We start from the raw sequence: 16,858 nt of genomic DNA on the forward strand, positions 1-16,858 counted from the left end.
ACCATGTTCTTTTTCTGGGAATGACATCCCTCTTGTTTTGGGAACCTTCCCATCATGATATTCCTCAAAGATCTTACAAAGTTCCTGACTCTGATTGAGTGGTCTAGGGGTAGATACCTAAGCTCAAGCCAATCATAGACTTTCCTAGTTTTTTTCAAACCAAAACTCTGAACAAACATCTATCCTTATCTAATGATAGAAATTGAAGAATGAAACCCAGAGACTCTTGGCAGCTGGGTTTCCAGGCATTGGGGGGATGATCTGGAGTGAGAAAGAATGAGGGCAATACAAAGAGGAATCAGGGACCACAGTTAGAGAGTTAGAGAGTCTTGGTAGCCTGCCTATTTCCTGGCTCCATTGTTTAATCATTTTTTTCTAAATAAGCAAGATAATCTGGATTCTTCTGATAAATTCTCCTATTGCCATGGTGACTTCATTTGGGTTTCTCTTACTTTTTACTGTAAGAGCCTTAATATACTTACTTAGTAATAGGCATGAATGGATGACTCTTAGCAAATGACTTGAAGTATCAGAAGCAAGCACAGCAAGAGGTGAATGGAGGAAGCCACAAATAGTTTGGTATTTGTCAGTGTGTAAACATCAAGATGAGAAGTGGTAAGAGATAAGGCTAATAAGTCGGCAGAAATCTGATCATGGGGTTCTGGGTGTATTTTGCAAGGGACTTCAGAACTTGATCCTGTATATATTCTGTTCATGCTACAGGTTCTAAGTAGGCCTTAGGCAGAGGTTCTGGAAACTACACTACAATTAGTAGTAATTAAGAGAGATTCTTCACCTGGGAGTCACAGGCAGGTTTTGGTTGTTCCCAAATCCAATGACATAGCGTGAAAAATCTGTGGGTGTGTACAAGTTTTGTTTTTGTTTTTGTTATGGAAAGTGTCCCCAACTTTCATCAGATATGAAAGCAGCCCCTGACCCAAAATATGTTGTGAACTGGTATGCGCAGGCATTTTGGGGAAAAACGGCTTCAAATATTCAGGCAAATCTCATTTCCCCCTTGATTTCCCAACAACTCTTACAAAACCGTTCAGCACAGAGAAAATGCTCCATAACGTTTCGGTTGGACATTGTCATAAGGGATTCTCCTTGGAGATCATGAACAGATGTAAAGAGATGATACAGACCTGGTTTATCTAGAGATCTTAACTGGCAATACTGGATACGACCTCTACCCTGTTCTTGACCTGGGCAGCCAGACCAGACCTACAGGCTTTTGGAAGTGGCACCTGGGGTACCACCGCTGTCCCCCAAAGCCAACCCAACTGCAAGTAAGTATCCTTGTCCTTCCACCGAGAGGAGGAGCGACTACAAGTCCCAGGATGCCCCGCTCTCAGAGCCGGGGCGAGGGCGGGGCGGATCTCCGCAGTGACGTCACCGTCCCGGGGCGAGCCGGGGGTGGGCGGGGCCAAGGGGCGGGCCGGGGAGGCGGCCGAGCGCGCTGGTGCTGATGCAGGATGGCTGGGCGCGCAGGAGCCCGGGAGGTCTGAGCCGGGCGAGGCTCGCTCCCTGCGCATCGCCTCGTCCGCCGGCCGCGTGGTCGCGGGCAGGTGGGCCCGGGGAGCAGCGCCGGGCCAGGGCAAGGCCAGGGAAGGCAGGTCTGCAGCCGGCGGGGCGGGAGGCTGGCTGATAGAAACCTACCCGGTTTCGGAACGGCCGGAGGCGCCCAGCCCGCCGAGTTCGCGATGACCTGCTGAGAAGCTTCGTTGGAGGCTGCAGGAGGCGGCCTCGCTGCAGGCGGTGCGGTTCGCGGCCTCCTCCCTCGTCTTACTGAGCCCCGGCCCCCCACCCATCCCCGCGCCCCCTCCCTGCCGCCAGCCGAGATGGCGGATCCAGCCGAATGCAGCATCAAAGTGATGTGCCGGTTCCGGCCCCTCAACGAAGCGGAGATTCTCCGAGGGGACAAATTCATCCCAAAATTTAAAGGCGATGAGACCGTGGTGATTGGGGTAAGTGTCCGGGACGTGTGGGTTCCCCGGCTGCTTCGCGCCGCAGCTGGGCGCCCGAACGCCCCAGACGGCAGAGGTGTTCGGCCACCCCCTCGGACATCCCCCAGGGCTGCCCTCTCGCGTGGACTTGAAGAGAAACCCCCTCCCCTACGCCCTACAGTTCGCTCCCGGGCGGGTGGAGGGGCCACTGGGGGCAGCGGGCGGGCCCAGGTGTCGAGAGTGGAGGTGGGGGGCGAGGAAGGGTTCGGCGCCGCCATTGTTCGCGGGGTGGGGGCCCTCGTGGGCCTATTGTTCCCCGCCCTGGCCACGCCGCGTGGGTAGGGTGTTTCGGTTACCCTCCAGCGGGGTGCCCAGGCTCCCCTTAAAGTATGATCTCTGCACTCCATATATGGTTCCAGGCATCAGTTCGATTTATCGAACACTACCTGTTCTCCTCACGACCTTAGCAAAAGCAAAAGAAAAAAAGGTACTGGAAAAATCCTAGCCTTGGTTCGGAGCTCCCACGCGGTGTAGACGCGGCTCCCCGCGGCGTTTCACCTTGCTCTGCGTGCAGAAGGCTGGGGGTGTGGGGAACACTGGTGGCCTTGGTGTTCCCGGGAGGCCTGGTGTGTCTTCTGCTTCCTCTCAACCCAAGCTACCCTGGATGTGGTCCCCGGCACTGACCCCTCCCCAATGAGGCGACCCCCACCTGGTGTCCGCAGACCCTCAGATGTGCTTCGCGCTGGGTGGAGAGTAGGCTGTGTGCCCACATCTGTGGGACTAGGGGGCCCAGAGCACATCCATATAGCCCCTGTCTGCCAAGAGTAGAAGTTACTTTGTGTGGCTGGGTCCCCCCTTCCCCCCCCCCCCCCCCCCCCCCCCGCTTGATCTCCCGTCCTACCTTTCCTTTCCTCCTCCCTTCCCTTCCCCCCACTTGGCTCCCTTTCTGCAGCCGGGACTGCTGGTGGGGGCAGGGAATACCATTGGGTTTTAGTTCTTAAAGCAGTATGTCAAATGAAATAAACCAGCCTTTCCCCCGCCCTTTCACCCCCCGTTGTCCCCAGCGTGTGTAGCTGACGGTGCCCTCTTTGTATGCGAGCCGCGTGGGGAGGGACCGAGTTAATGGGAGCCTCCCGGTCCCCGCTGACATATTCCTGGCAGCCCGCTCGAGGCTGCTGATGCAGCCTTCCCGTCCCCGGCATTGATTAAGTGATGTCATCCAGATTACTGAGCATGCTCCGGCTAACCCCCTCCCTCCGATTCCCCCCAGTGGCTGGTGTATTTAGGTCAAGTGATTGACAGGTGACAGTTTCTGGAGGGTCCCTGCCAGCGTCCGCCAAGCCTTTCTCAAGCACCAGAGGCTGACGTTTGCCGGCCAAGCGGCCCCCAGCATCTTCAAGGTTGTGCCGCAGTCCCTGAGAAGGGCCCGAGGGACTAGCAGGTGCTAGCCGGATTGGTAGGCGGTAAGGCGGTAGGCGGGTGCTCTCCCTGAAAGGGTAACTGAGGCAATGCTCTAGCCTTTGCCCAGGGGCTTCATCTTGTCCCTCCCTTAGGAAGGCAGCTCCCTTTGACGACCTCTTCTCCCCTTCCCATTTTTACAGTCATCAGGAAACCATGACCTCCAAATGGCATGCGTTTATTCTAGGAGCTGACCTATCAGGGCAGGAAAGGGGGCTTTTCTCTTTGCTTAGTGTTAAATTGAAGAGAAGACTTATGCTACAATTATTGATGAAGAGGGGAATTCTATACTTAATGGCAGGATAGGTGATAGCGACATATCTGCTGCCAGTACATGGGGCAGATAGTAGCTTGTTTGGGTTACATCTCTCAGCTGGGATCAGCCTACAGTCAGATTTGCTATTTCCTGAGCCAGGCTGTGGTTTAGATAGAGTCGCAGTTACTGGGGACATCTCGTCCCTGCCCCTTACCTTGTAACAATTTTTTAACAAATAATTATGCAGCACTAGAACATGTTCTGGTGACCCTATTTTTTTTTCCAGAGGTTTTAAAGAAAAGCCTGAAGAAGTTATTTTTGTTCTTCCTCTACCTCTCCTCCTGCTCCTCCTTCTCTTTCTCAGTCTTCTAAGAGTGATCTGTGTGCAAGGTGGAGATCCTAAGAACCATGTTTATTTCACATCTAAGTATACATGTGATTAACTAAATACATTAAAACAAAGTCACTCTATGAGTAATTTAAACTAACAGTTGTGGGTGTGAATACACATGTAACTCTTCAACTGTGAAGGGAAATTTTTGATTATCTTACTATAATACTTTTTAATACAACGGTTTTGAATTTTTTCAGGATAAGTTTGGTTCTTTTTTTAATAGAAAAAAGCATTCATATAGTAAAGTGTTATCATAAGGGTAAAGCTTAGCGAGCTTTTATAAAGTAATCACTCCCTTGTAACCATTTCTCAGACTAAGAAACACATTTTCAGGACCCCAGAGGTCCCATTAGTGTCGTTCCCGGTTATTAACTCCCTCTGCCTCAGGGTAACCACAATTCTGACTTCTGCCATAGATTAGCTTTGCTCATTGTTGTTGTTGTTGTTGTTAATAAACTTTATATACGTAAAACCATAGAGTATGTTTGCTTTTGTGTGTGGCTTCTTGCAGTCAACATTATGCTTGTCAAATTCCTCCATGGGGTGGTGGAGCAGTTTTCTCCTGCTCATTGTTCTGTCGTGTCCCATTGTATGAATACACCACGGCTTATTCATCCATTAACTGTCAGTAGATATTTGGATAGTTTCCACTTTGGGGTTAATATGGACATAGCTGCTATGAACATTCTTTTGCACTTTTGGTGAGAGTGCATCCAAAACAGAAGACTGCTAGACATTGAAGGGGGACTAGGGTTGGCATGTGCCAGGACCCTTCCTATTCCTGATTAATAATGTGTAACTAATGGAAATGACCTTTCTAGCAGCCTGTAACCCGTTTTGTACACTGAGTAGAACGGCTCCCAAGCCAATTCAGTTGCAACCAGCCCATATGGTTCAGTTGCAGGTGGAGACTGCCTTGGGTGGTCATCTCTTTCTTGGTTGTAGAGGTGTAGATTGTGAGGATGACCAAAGAAGGCCAGAACCGTCCAGCAATGTCAGTCATCTTCACTCCCAGCAGAGCCGTGTAAAGAATGAATTTCTGTGGAGTCAGCTGTTAGTCTAAATTCAGAATCCCAGAAATTTCTTTTGTTTTTGAAACTAAGGTCAATTTTTTTTTTTTCTTTAAAGTTCTGTTCGGGGTCCCTGTGTGGCTCAGTCGGTTAAGTGTCCAACTCTTGATCTCAGCTCAGTTCTTGATCTAAAGGTCATGAGTTCAAGCCCTGTGTTGGGCTCCATGCTGGATGTGGAGCTGACATAAAATTACAATAAAATGGGACTCCTGGGTAGCTCAGTCGGTTAAGCCTTGGACTCTTGATTTCGGTTCAGGTCTTGATCTCACAGTTCATAAGATTGAGCCCCATGTCGGGCTCTGTGCTGACAGTGTGGAGCCTGCTTGGGATTCTCTCTCTCTCTCCCTGTCTCTCTGCTCCTCCCCTACTTGCATGCTCTCTTTGTCTCAAAATAAATAAATAAACTTTAAAAAAATAAAATAAGGCAGGAGCAGGTGAAGAGAGAAGAGCCAGCGTGGTGTGGATTCAAGAAGAGGTGGAGGAAGTTTGGAGCAACAGAAGAGAAAAGCTTTAGGGCAGAGTGAGAAATACCTTAGGTGAATAGGTAAAATACCTTAAAAAAATAAGGTAACACCTTAAATATATAGGCAACATTAGGTAAAATACCTTAAATAGGTAAAATACCTTAAAAAAAAGGTTCTGTTCAATTTTTATGGAGATGTATGCTAAGAGGGAGATTTTGCAGGTATAGTTCCTAGATTTTTCTTTTTAAGAAAATGTCCTGCCTTAGAGGAAGTATCTCCACCATCCTTGCATTTTTTTCAGCTCCTGAGTAAAGCTTTCTTTTTCTGAGCAGCCCAGCCACAGTCGTCCCCACTTTGAACCCCTGAAGCATTATTTTGCACAAGATCTTGTGACTTCTTTGTCTTGGATTATTATTAGTTTTATCATATACGTAATGACATTGTAAGCTATGGGCAGAGATAAAGACCATTTATGTTTTGCTTCTTTGTATTTCCCAGGGCCTTGCCCATAGAAAGCACTTAAGTATTTATTGATCTCTTTGTTGAATCTAGAAATCTTTACTTTGGTATATTTAACTTGTTTTGTGGGCCCTTAATTGGCCTAGGGAGTAGTTAAAAAAACGGTTTCTTTTTTTTTTTTTTTCAATATATGGAATTTCTTGTCAAATTGGTTTCCATACAACACCCAGTGCTCATCCCAACAGGTGCCCTCTCAATGCCCATCACCCACTTTCCCCTCCCTCCCACCCCCCATCAACCCTCAGTTTGTTCTCAGTAAAAAAACAGTTTCAAAGAGAAGTGCTATTCCTTTGAGCAGACCTGGTAAGACTGCATATACTGTACTTAAATGCCTTAAGAAAATTGGGAAAGTACTACTCTCAGCTTTGTTAAATAGTAGGAAAGCTGTTGACACTGGCAGTGAGATGGAAGTAGAGGGTGGTGATGACCTAGTGATTAGAAAAGGGACTCCACATAAATTAATTCTTCAGAGAAAAATATTGGATTTATAGCATTTCTCGAAGTACTCCTCCATTAGCTGCTGAAAATCCTGGTGAGTCAGCCACTACTTATGGCTCTGACTACTGGTTTTGATGTATCTGTATTGATGGAAACTCTGTTTTGGAGAGTTCCCAGTAAGTTCTTTGAAATGGATGTTGACTTCAGTTTGCTCCCTTGGGACTTTCCTCTTACTCAAAGTCCTAGGAAAGCATTAAGTTCTGACCTCTTTGAGAGCCAAGGCAAAACATCAGCCGTGACCCCTGAGCTGGTCAGTGGTATGGAAAGTGGCCTCAGCCTGCAGGATCTCAGATTAGTTCCGGACAGTAGATGGGCGAGAAAGGAAGGACCAGGACAGAGACCAAATTCCAAGTTGGAGTTATCATTGTGGAAGTTAAGGACTCAAAACGTAAAGAAATATGGCTAGAATTTTTTTTTTTTTTTGTCCATAGTAATGGTCTTTAAAAACATGAACATTAAGATTTTTTCATTTTAACTTTTTAAAATGTTTATTTATTTTTGAGAGAGAGAGACAGAGTGTGAGTGGGGGAGCGGGGGAAGGGGGCACAGAGAGAGAGAGAGAGGGAGCAGAATCCCAAGCAGGCTTCAGGCTCTGAGCTGTTAAGCACAGAGCCTGACACAGGGCTCCAACTCACAAACTGCAAGATCATGACCTGAGCCAAAGTCGATGCTTAACCAATTGAGCCACCCAGGTGCCCCTAAAATTTTTTTATGTTTAACTTATACACAATAGTTCTATGGGAGGGACTTTGACAATATAGAGTTGTGTAGCAATGCCATATTAGTTTTCTTTTGCTGCTGTAACAAATGATCACAAGTTTAAGGGTATAAAACTGTGCAAGTTCATTACCACAAAGTTTCCATAGGTCAGGAGTCCATCAGATCAGCTGGTTTCTCTGTTTAGGGTCTCATAAGGTCAAGACCAAACTATTGGCAGGGCCGTGTTCTTTTCCGGAGGAAAATCCATTTATTTGCTCATTCAGATTGGTGGCAGAATCGTTATGGTTGGTAGGAGTGAGGGTTGTCAGTCCTGGCTCTTCTCAGCTTCCAGAGGCCACTCTCAGGCCCTAGTCACGGGCTCCTCTTCTCTATCTTAAAAACCAGCAATAAGTTGGTCCGTCTAATGGTTCTCACCCTCTCCTGCAACTTCCATGGCATGTCTTTCTCACTGACCCTTCTTCATCCCTCTCCCACTTTAAGGGTCCATCTGATTGTAGTGAGCCCACCCAGATTATCTGGGATAATCTCCCTATTTTATTTTATTTTTTAATTTTTTAAATTTTTTAACATTTATTCGTTATTAAGAGACAGAGATAGAGTGCGAGTGAGGGAGGGGCAGAGAGAAGAAGGAGACACAGAATCTGAAGCAGGCTCCAGGCTCTGAGCTGTCAGCACAGAGCCTGACGCGGGACTCCAACTCACAGACTGTGAGATCATGACCTGAGCTGAAGTCAGACGCTTAACCAACTGAGCCACCCAGGTGTCCCTAATCTCCCTATTTTAAGGTCAGCTGATTAGCAACCTTAATTATATCTGCAAAGTCCCTTTTGAACATTCACATATTCACAGATTTCCAGGAATTAGCGTGTGAACATCTTTTGAGGCCATCACTCTGCCTACCACACACTGCCATACTCACGATACAAAACAGTTTTGTTTACCACTCCCTACCCTCCCCCCCCCCCCCAGAAGCCCTCATGCCACTCCTCTGTACCACCCCTCTGTAGTCAAACCTTCTCCCCTCTCTTAACCCCTGGCAACCACTTCTTCTTCCTCTCTATAATTTTGCCTTTTCCAGACTGTCATAAAAATGGAATCACATAGTAAGGATCTTTTTGAACGTGTGTCTTTTACTTAAGAACTCTTGGAGATTTATTTTGTTGTTGCATGTATCAATAGTGTATTTTTTTTTAGTGCTTAGAGGTAGTCTACTAGATGGATATAACAAGGTCTGTTTATCCATTCACCCACTGAACAACTTGTGGGTTGTTTTCAGTGTGGAATGATGATGAATAAAGCTGCTATAAACCTTTGCATTTATGTTTTTGTGTGAGGGCAAATTTTTATTTCTCTTGGGTAAATACTGAGATGATATCAATTTTGGGATTGCTAGATCATATTGTGACTATATGTTTCACTCTAAGAAACTGCCAAACTGTTTTTCAAAGTGGTTGTATCATTGTGTATTCCTTCCCAAAAGCAGTCATATTTGAAGGCAGGATTATAAAGAGTTTGTTCAGTCACTCTGTTTAAGTGAGCACTAATAGTGTTTAATAATGTCGAGAATTATCAGTCCTTCATTCTTCTGTGCCCTAAATTCAGAGATGTTTACGTCACTTGAAAATGAATCAGTGGTTTCCAGTAAACATACCCCCTGAAACGCTGGAAGGAGTGGACACAAGGAAGTAGCTGTCATCTAGTAGGTGACACAGAGGCCGCTTGCTGTTCCCGGCACGCATGCAGTTGGCACCACCTAAGTGAATGGGGTTGGTGGAGGTAGAAGGGAGAGTCAGACAGAGCTGAGTGTGGATTCCCTGGCTAGCTGTGGGGCTTTTTCCCCAAGTTGTTTAACTTTTCTGCGTCTCAGTTTGATCATATTTGAAATGGAGATATAATTACTTATCTCACAGGGCTGTTAGAATGAAATGAAACGAAGGGGTCAAAACAGCATCTAGTAGAGAGAAAATGCTCAATCAATGCTAATTATCCCCCATGTTTCCTATCTGCCTGTAATTTTTCTCATTTTCAGAATTAGCTTTGTCTCCTAAAATTACTGCCCTTAACCCTATGTCCTGAAAACTCTTCCTGTAGGCCTATTTCTTAGGTGTTTGTTCTTATGCATTCTTGCTTGGAATAGCCTCTCTTTTCATCTTATTTGTGAAATTCCTAACCATCCATGAAGGCAGAGCTCACAGTCTGTTTATTTATAGACATATCCGCTGATGCTTTTATTTGCAATGATCATATATAGGAGAGAGGGAGAGGGTGTGTGTGTTTCATGGGTCTTTGCCTCCTTCACAGTGCTTGTCTAGTTGCTTTGTAAGTGTATCTTGATTGAGGCTTCTTTCTTTCCTTGCTCCCTGCACAGAACCAAGTCTCCATCAATGCCAGTTTCTGCATTTCCTTAAATAACTTGGGTATCATTGGGGATTTCCCTCTGCCTCCACCTGTGCGTGTCTGGCCCAAGTCCCCTATTTAATGACAGTGTTTTCCATTTTTGGCTTTTCTCCCCCATTCAGAATAGGAAACCTCCCCCACCTTTGGGTTCCCTTGAGTCCCTGCCTCAGCTTTCTCACCTGTGTCTACTTATTAAACAAGCAAAAACAAAACTGCCTACTCCCTAATGGTTTCACTTGAGTTAAAAAAAATACCCCCTCGACAGATCCAATTTCACCTTATTTCTCTTGGATTTTTTATAAGGTCCTATTTTTGTGGCTGAAAAAGCTCCTCCCTTAACCCGTTTGCTGCATGTCAACCAAGTTCCTCTCAGTAGGAATTGACTTGTTTCATTTGCTGTTATTTGTTGATATTGCAGAGAACATGGGAGAATATGGAGTGTTAGATCCTCACAGTACTCCCCAGATGTGGGCATGAGTCACACAGCCCAGGACCAGCTCCCAGCTCTGCACCTTCTTAGCTGTATGGACTTGGACAGACTGCTAAACCTTACTAAGTTGCAGTCTCCTGGCCTGTAATAGGGCTAATATAACTCTCCACCTTGTAGGGTTATTGTGATGGTCACAAGAGCGAATGCACGCCCAGTGCCGAGCACAGTGCCTGGTATATAGCAGGCATTCAGAAAATGTCCACTTTGTAAGACCCACCAGTGGTTATTTCTGTGTCTTCTTGTCAGACTGACAATCTTGGGAGAGCCCAGACCCTTCATCACAGGTTCTCTGGTGCCTTCAGGTTGTGTTAAAGAAAAAATTATTCTGACACTTGTAAAAATAGTTAAGGAAGATTATTGTGATAGGTATCAGTACTGTTGCCATAGGCGAGAGAAATCGGGCTCAACTCCAAGTAGAACAGGTTGTGGGGGTGGGTGGGTAGGTGGATGGACAGTTACCAAGAGGAGACATCAAGGGTAGGGGGAGATTCTTGCTAAAATGACCTAACAGGATTCTTGCGGAAGGCAGGCCAGATATCAAGGAATCAAGATCTAGATTATGCGGTATCAGGGGTGATGAGATATTGATATTGGGTGGGGGTGGGACTCTCTCTAAACTGCCTTAGTAGGATTCTTGCTAACACTGGACTCTACAAGTTTAAAGTCAGGCGTGGTTGAGAAGACGGCTCAGGGGAGCCTGACTACAGTGGTCATCTGGAAGCCGGATGATTCAGTGGGGCATTTGAGACCTTCTGTATTCTGGGCCTGCCTACCTTCCTGACCTCACCCCCTCACCCTGTGTTCCATCTGTGCTTCCATTCCCCCAAATGATGAGGTGGCTAAGTCTCCCCCTCCTTACCCCAGCTGCTCACATCCCACATGCCTGGGGTGACTGTTCTCAAATTGTAGCTAAATGGCAAGCATCCATTCGCTTTTAGAATCTCATCCAGTAGTGCCTCCCCTGAAATTTTTCCGACTAGTCCCTGTCCCCTTCCACCCTGCCAGATTAGACACTTCCTCCTATGCACCCCATATCCATGGACAACTCCCAGCAGACCTCCCCCAGTTACCGTGTTTCATTTATTTGGGTATATGCGTCCTTTCTTCCAAGTAGACTGAAAACCGTTTGAGAGCAGGAAATGTGCGCCATTTATTAACATCTCTAAGGCCTGGAACAGTGCCTGGAACAGAGTAGATGCTCAGTACCAGATATCTTTTGAAGGAAATAAAAGAATGCTGACCGTCCTAAGCTGTTAGATGGTAGACCCTGGAGTTATTTGCTTGGATTTTTACCTTGACCTTTCTCCAGCTCTGGTAACTTGTTTTTCCTACTTAGGACATCCTCATGGTTTTACTGTTACTGTCTTAAATGCAATAGCTTCTTCAGGACTTCTGATATATTCCATGCTCATTAAAAAAAATTCAGACCATGCAGAAAAGCATGAAGAAGGTGGTAAAAAGCACTTTTACTTTTACAAACCAGAAAATACTTTTGTTAAAAAAATTTTTTTACATTTATTTATTTTTGAGAGACAGAGAGAGAGCATAAGTGGGGGAGGGGCAGAGAGAGAGAGAGGCACAGAATCGGAAGCAGGCTCCAGGCTCTGAGCCATCAGCACAGAGCCCGACGTGGGGCTCGAACTCATGAACCGTGAGATCATGACCTGAGCTGAAGTCAGACACTCAACCGACTGAGCCACCCAGACTTTTAGAAAATACTATTGTTAACATTTCCTTGTATATCCCAGCTCGTTTCCATTCTATAAAACAACCATACTTTGTTCTAAAACACAGATAGCGTTTTTAAAAAATCTGTTTTGAAACCCACTGTTTTGCTTAACGGTATATTCAGATAGTAGCATTTGTAAAGGTTGCATATAATTGCATTGCATATCAATCAATACTTTAACCATTTCCTAGTGTTAGACATTTGGGTTTTTCTGCTTGTTTTTCGTTCTGTTATAGACAAAAGTGTGATAAACATTGGTGCACACATCTTTTTGTGCACTTGCCAGATTGTTGTTTTAGAATACATCCCCAGAATTGGGATTGGTGGGTAACAGGGTATAGATGATTTTAAGGCAGCCATAGTTTTTGAGAGAGAGCAATTCAGAGATGGTAAGTTGTCCTGTTTTATACTCCCATCTCTCTGTCTACCAGATGGAATCGCTGCCAGTTTGTCTCATAAGGCATCCTTCATACCTGAGCTAAATTAAATTCTTACCAAGAGTATGTGTTCTGTCATGCACTGTTAACCCGTAGATCCAGAACACAGCAATGCCTTCAGACTTTTAATGTAAACCATACGATTTTGTAGGCTGTCTCCTGTCAGTTTCAATATCCTAAAGGATGTTGTTTCTTGGAGGTGATCAAAAGCTAAATTTCTCTCTTGAGGCAGCGAAAGATAGAGGCCAAGTTTGTAGTCTTCAAGAAAAATAGGATGGATGCTTTTCTTCTTGGTGCTAACATTGAATGGCCTGTGATATCTGCTAGGCAGTTGTAAGTTGAGAAGGGATAAAATAACCCTCTCAAAAAAACCCTAGAAAGAGCTTAGCGCCTTGCCCTCTGATTATTAGGTACTCTTTTAAGTAACTTATTATATAAGATTCCAACGTACACCAAAGTAGAAAGAATAACAAAATGTACCCCCAGGAAGCTGTCAACCAGTTTTAACTATCATCAACAAATGGCCAGATTTATTTTTTCTATACTCCCCTAACCATTCCTCCCCAAATCACCTGATTGTTTTAAAGTGAAATCTCACATCATTTTATCCTTAACATATCAGTTCTCTTTTAAAACCTCAATGACATCATCACAACTAAAATATGAGCAATTCGTTAATGTCAAGTACCCATATTTCCCCCTATTGCTTCATAAATTTATTCTACAGCTGGTTTGCTCAAATCAGAATACTAGGTGCTATTGATTACAAGTGAGGAGAAAAAGAAATGCTCATACGTATCGACCTTGAAACAAGAAGGGAGGCTTTTGCTGTGGAGTCCTGTGGGACAGAAGAAACACAGGGCAGTCAGGCTAATCAAGATTTCCAGCCCATGTCCCTTAACAATGGTCACGTCCCACTTACCCTTTCTAATAAACCAGTGCCAGCATTGCGGTGTCATCCAGAAAAGCTGTTTAAAGAGATTTCCGCGTTATAGTTTTTCCCTGCTGCTTTCCCCCTGGCTTTAGTTGGCTTGTGTAAACACCAGGAAAGCAGGCAGATGTATCACTCACTTGTCTTGCGAGCTCAATACCGCCCTTATCAGATTGGTGCCAAGTACATTCACAGCAATACTTTTAGGTGTTTCTAGGTGTAGTGGTATTTATTACCTTTTTAGTCAATGAATACCTGTCCTTGGTGTGAATTGAATACCGGAAAAGAAATCCAACAGAGCTGAAGGGAAAAAATATACATGTGAGAACAGAATTCACTGCAACAAACTACTTTACGGAAAAAGGCTTGTAGTTGTCTTTTTATGTTTCTTATGCCTTTTCTCACTAAAAAGAAAAAAAACGGCGCTTGGGTGGCTCAGTCAGTTAAGGGCTAACTTTGGCTCAGGTCGCGATCTCACAGTTTGTGGGTTCAAGTCTTGCATTGGGCTCTGTGCTGATACCTCAGAGCCTGGAGCCTGCTTCAGATTCTGTGTCTCCTCTCTCAGCCCCTCCTCCAATCACGCGCGCACGCGCGCGCGCTCTCTCTCTCTCTCTCTCTCTCAAAAATAAAATAAACAAAAAGAAAAAGAAAAAAAATCTCTGAAGGGAGATGGATAAAAAGTGCAAATTAAAAAAAAAAAATCCCAGTAATTTATGCTTTAACTTCCTAGGCTGCAGTGTATGGTCATAAGAGCTGCCCATCAATAATACTATTTTAGAAGATCTTTAATTTACTTAAAGGTCTTGGCTACACAATTCTGGACTGACAGTCCCTTCCTTTCCTGTGCTCTGTCACAGAGTGATCTCTCCCATTTCCAGGTCTTGTTTTGCCTCATGAGGAAACGAAGAGAGGTCTGCTTCAATTCTTTGAGGCGGTTATATCATAGATTTTTTCTGAACCACCTGTCTGGCACCTCACTCCTCAGAAATTATTGATCTTCATCTGGGAACCTGGTTAAATAACAACTCCAAGTGACATCAGAAACTTTGGATAGTCTTGGGAGAAGGGACTTCTGCTTCTCTTTCATAGCCACCTCCTGCCTCATAGAGAGGACCAAATTCCAGTCTGACTGGGCAGTGTCCAGACCTGTCAGTCCTGGTCACTGGTGGGCAGGATCCCATGAGAGGCAGTCAATTCCTTCCTGTATCTGGCCTTGGTGGTAAGCTGACCTCTGCAGATCTGGATTCCTGGGCTGGCTCCTAGGAGCTGTTTTTCTGTCTCCTGTCTGCATGCTGCTGAGTAGGTAAATTAGGCTAGCTCCACAGATTCAGGCCCAGGTGGGCTGGTCTCAAGGTCCAGAAGAGACTGGGCTGTGGGATGGGGGCGTGGTGAGGTAAGGAAAGTAGAAAGACCATGTGAGCCTCCACACTTGGCTAGGTTCAGGATTGGGATATGGGTATCGATGCCCTAGCCACGTGCTGTCTGGTTACTTGAGCAAACTCACCCACCCAGTGGGTGGGAGGAGCTGTCAGGGGAGGCTTCTGGCTTTTTTGGTCCCTTGTACTAATGCCATTATATAGCATCAGAGCCTCCTAACTACTAATAGTTTATTTATATAATATTTGTGAAAAACAGACTTTAGAAGGGAAGTGTTTAGCTCTTCGGTAATAATTACTGAACAACACAACCTACTAATTATTTGTTCAAACAAGTGGGAAAGAAACACCCAAAGTACTGTATCCTAGAGTAACAGCACTTGCTTGCTCATTTGCTTGTTAAATGTTTCTTAATAAATACGACTCTTGATAAAAATTGGTTTGAGGATCTGTTTTTAAACTGTATTTTCTGGTCTAGACATTTATCCAAAAGAGCTTGTAAAGGGGAAAATATACACGTATTTAATATTTCTTTAGTGCTATTAAAAAGTAAATATAAAGAGGTAATATATACATTCATGGAAAACTTGAAATTAAGTGAGTTCTTTTTTAGTATGAACGTTTACTTTTTAATTTTTTTTTGAAAAAAAATTTTTTTTAACATTTATTTATTTTTTTTGAGACAGAGAGAGACAGAGCATGAACAGGGGAGGGTCAGAGAGAGAGGGAGACACAGAATCCGAAACAGGCTCCAGGCTCTGAGCAGTCAGCACAGAGCCTGATGCGGAGCTTGAACTCAAGGACGGGACCGTGAGATCATGACCTGAGCCGAAGTCGGACACTCAACCGACTGAGCCACCCAGGCGCCCCAACGTTTACTTTTTCAAAGAGCAAAGGTAAAGTTTTGGACCTCACTGTGATTCTCTGCTGTCCAGTATGGAAGCCACTCGCGTCACGCAGCTATCTGGCACTTGCAATGTGGCTGGTCCAAGTTGGGGCGTGCAGTAGTTGTAACATGTACGTGGGCTTTTGAAGACTTAGGACAAAAAAAATGGAAATGTAAACTATCTCAATTTTGTGTAGTCATTACATTTTGAATGATAAAAATGATTTTCCCCGTTTTACTTTTACTTTTTCTTTTTAAGTTTATTTATTTTGAGGGAGGGAGAGAGCGCGCGCTTATGCCCACACACAAGTAGGGGAGAGGCAGAGAGAGAAGGAAAGAGAGACTCCGAAGCAGGCACCATGCTGTCTGTGCAGAGCCCAACACGAGGCTCAAACTCAAAATGCCCGAGCCAAAATCTTGACCCGAGCGGAAATCAAGAGTCAGGTGTGTAACCCACTGAGCCACCCAGGCACCCTATTTTTACTTTTTAAAATGCGACTACTAGGAAATTTAAGGTTACACGTGTGGCTTGCATTCATCGTTGACATTACATTTTTGTTGCACAGCGTCGCAGGAATCTTTTCTGTGCTGCCGACACACTGTTTTTGCATTTATTAATTTTAATTCCACTTTGATGTATTGAGGGTTTATTGTGCTATAAGTAAGACAAGATCTCTGCTGTCAATGACCATGTATATAATCCAAGAAAAGAAGGCAAGTAAAAAAAAGAAAAGAAAAGAAGAGAAAATTAGCCTGCTGGGAGTGTCCAAAGAGAAGAGGAAACAAAGCCTTGCTGGAGTTAAAGAGAAAGCACATCCAGTTGTGTTCAGGGACACCTTGCAGAGGGACATCATTACCTTGACGCTGCGGCAGGATCTGTCTACACTGCACGTGTAAAATTTGCTTCTTTATTTTAAGTTATTTTGCTGTTCTGCATAGCTGCTTTACATATTTCTGTCTTGAATAGTGTTGGGAAAAGCCCCGGGGCGGGATGTGTGCTGTAGCCCAGTCCCTCTCTCTGCTATCACTCCCCACTCCCCGCCAAGTACTGGTACATTGAGTGTTGCCTCCGGCCGGCGTCATATAATTCAGGCCTGGCCATTAACGGCAGCGGGCTGGGATGCGCTTGCAGTGGGTGACACTGGGAACACCCACGGGGGGACACGCCGCGTCGTCTTTGAAGAAGGTCGCGGTGCTCCGCTGCTGCCCAGCTGACACCGCAGTGTCCTGGAGACCGGGCCCCAGGGCCGCCTCACTGCTGGGCTCGGCCTCCCTGGAAGGCGGTTT

At 45.2% G+C, this 16,858-nt stretch overlaps 1 protein-coding gene across 2 annotated transcripts in view; it reads left to right on the forward strand.

The window, feature by feature from the left end:
* Positions 1–1,836: 1,836 nt before the first annotated feature.
* KIF5C (kinesin family member 5C) overlaps positions 1,837–16,858 on the forward strand; it is a 161,812-nt gene continuing 146,790 nt past the window's right edge. For both annotated transcript variants that reach the window (XM_042948745.1, XM_042948746.1), the window contains exon 1: positions 1,837–1,967. In XM_042948745.1, coding sequence (XP_042804679.1) covers positions 1,842–1,967 — 126 coding nt within the window. In that variant the 5' untranslated portion in view covers positions 1,837–1,841. The remainder of the gene's footprint in view (positions 1,968–16,858) is intronic.

Source organism: Panthera leo, chromosome C1 (genome assembly GCF_018350215.1).
Source record: "Panthera leo isolate Ple1 chromosome C1, P.leo_Ple1_pat1.1, whole genome shotgun sequence".
NCBI lineage: Eukaryota > Metazoa > Chordata > Mammalia > Carnivora > Felidae > Panthera > Panthera leo.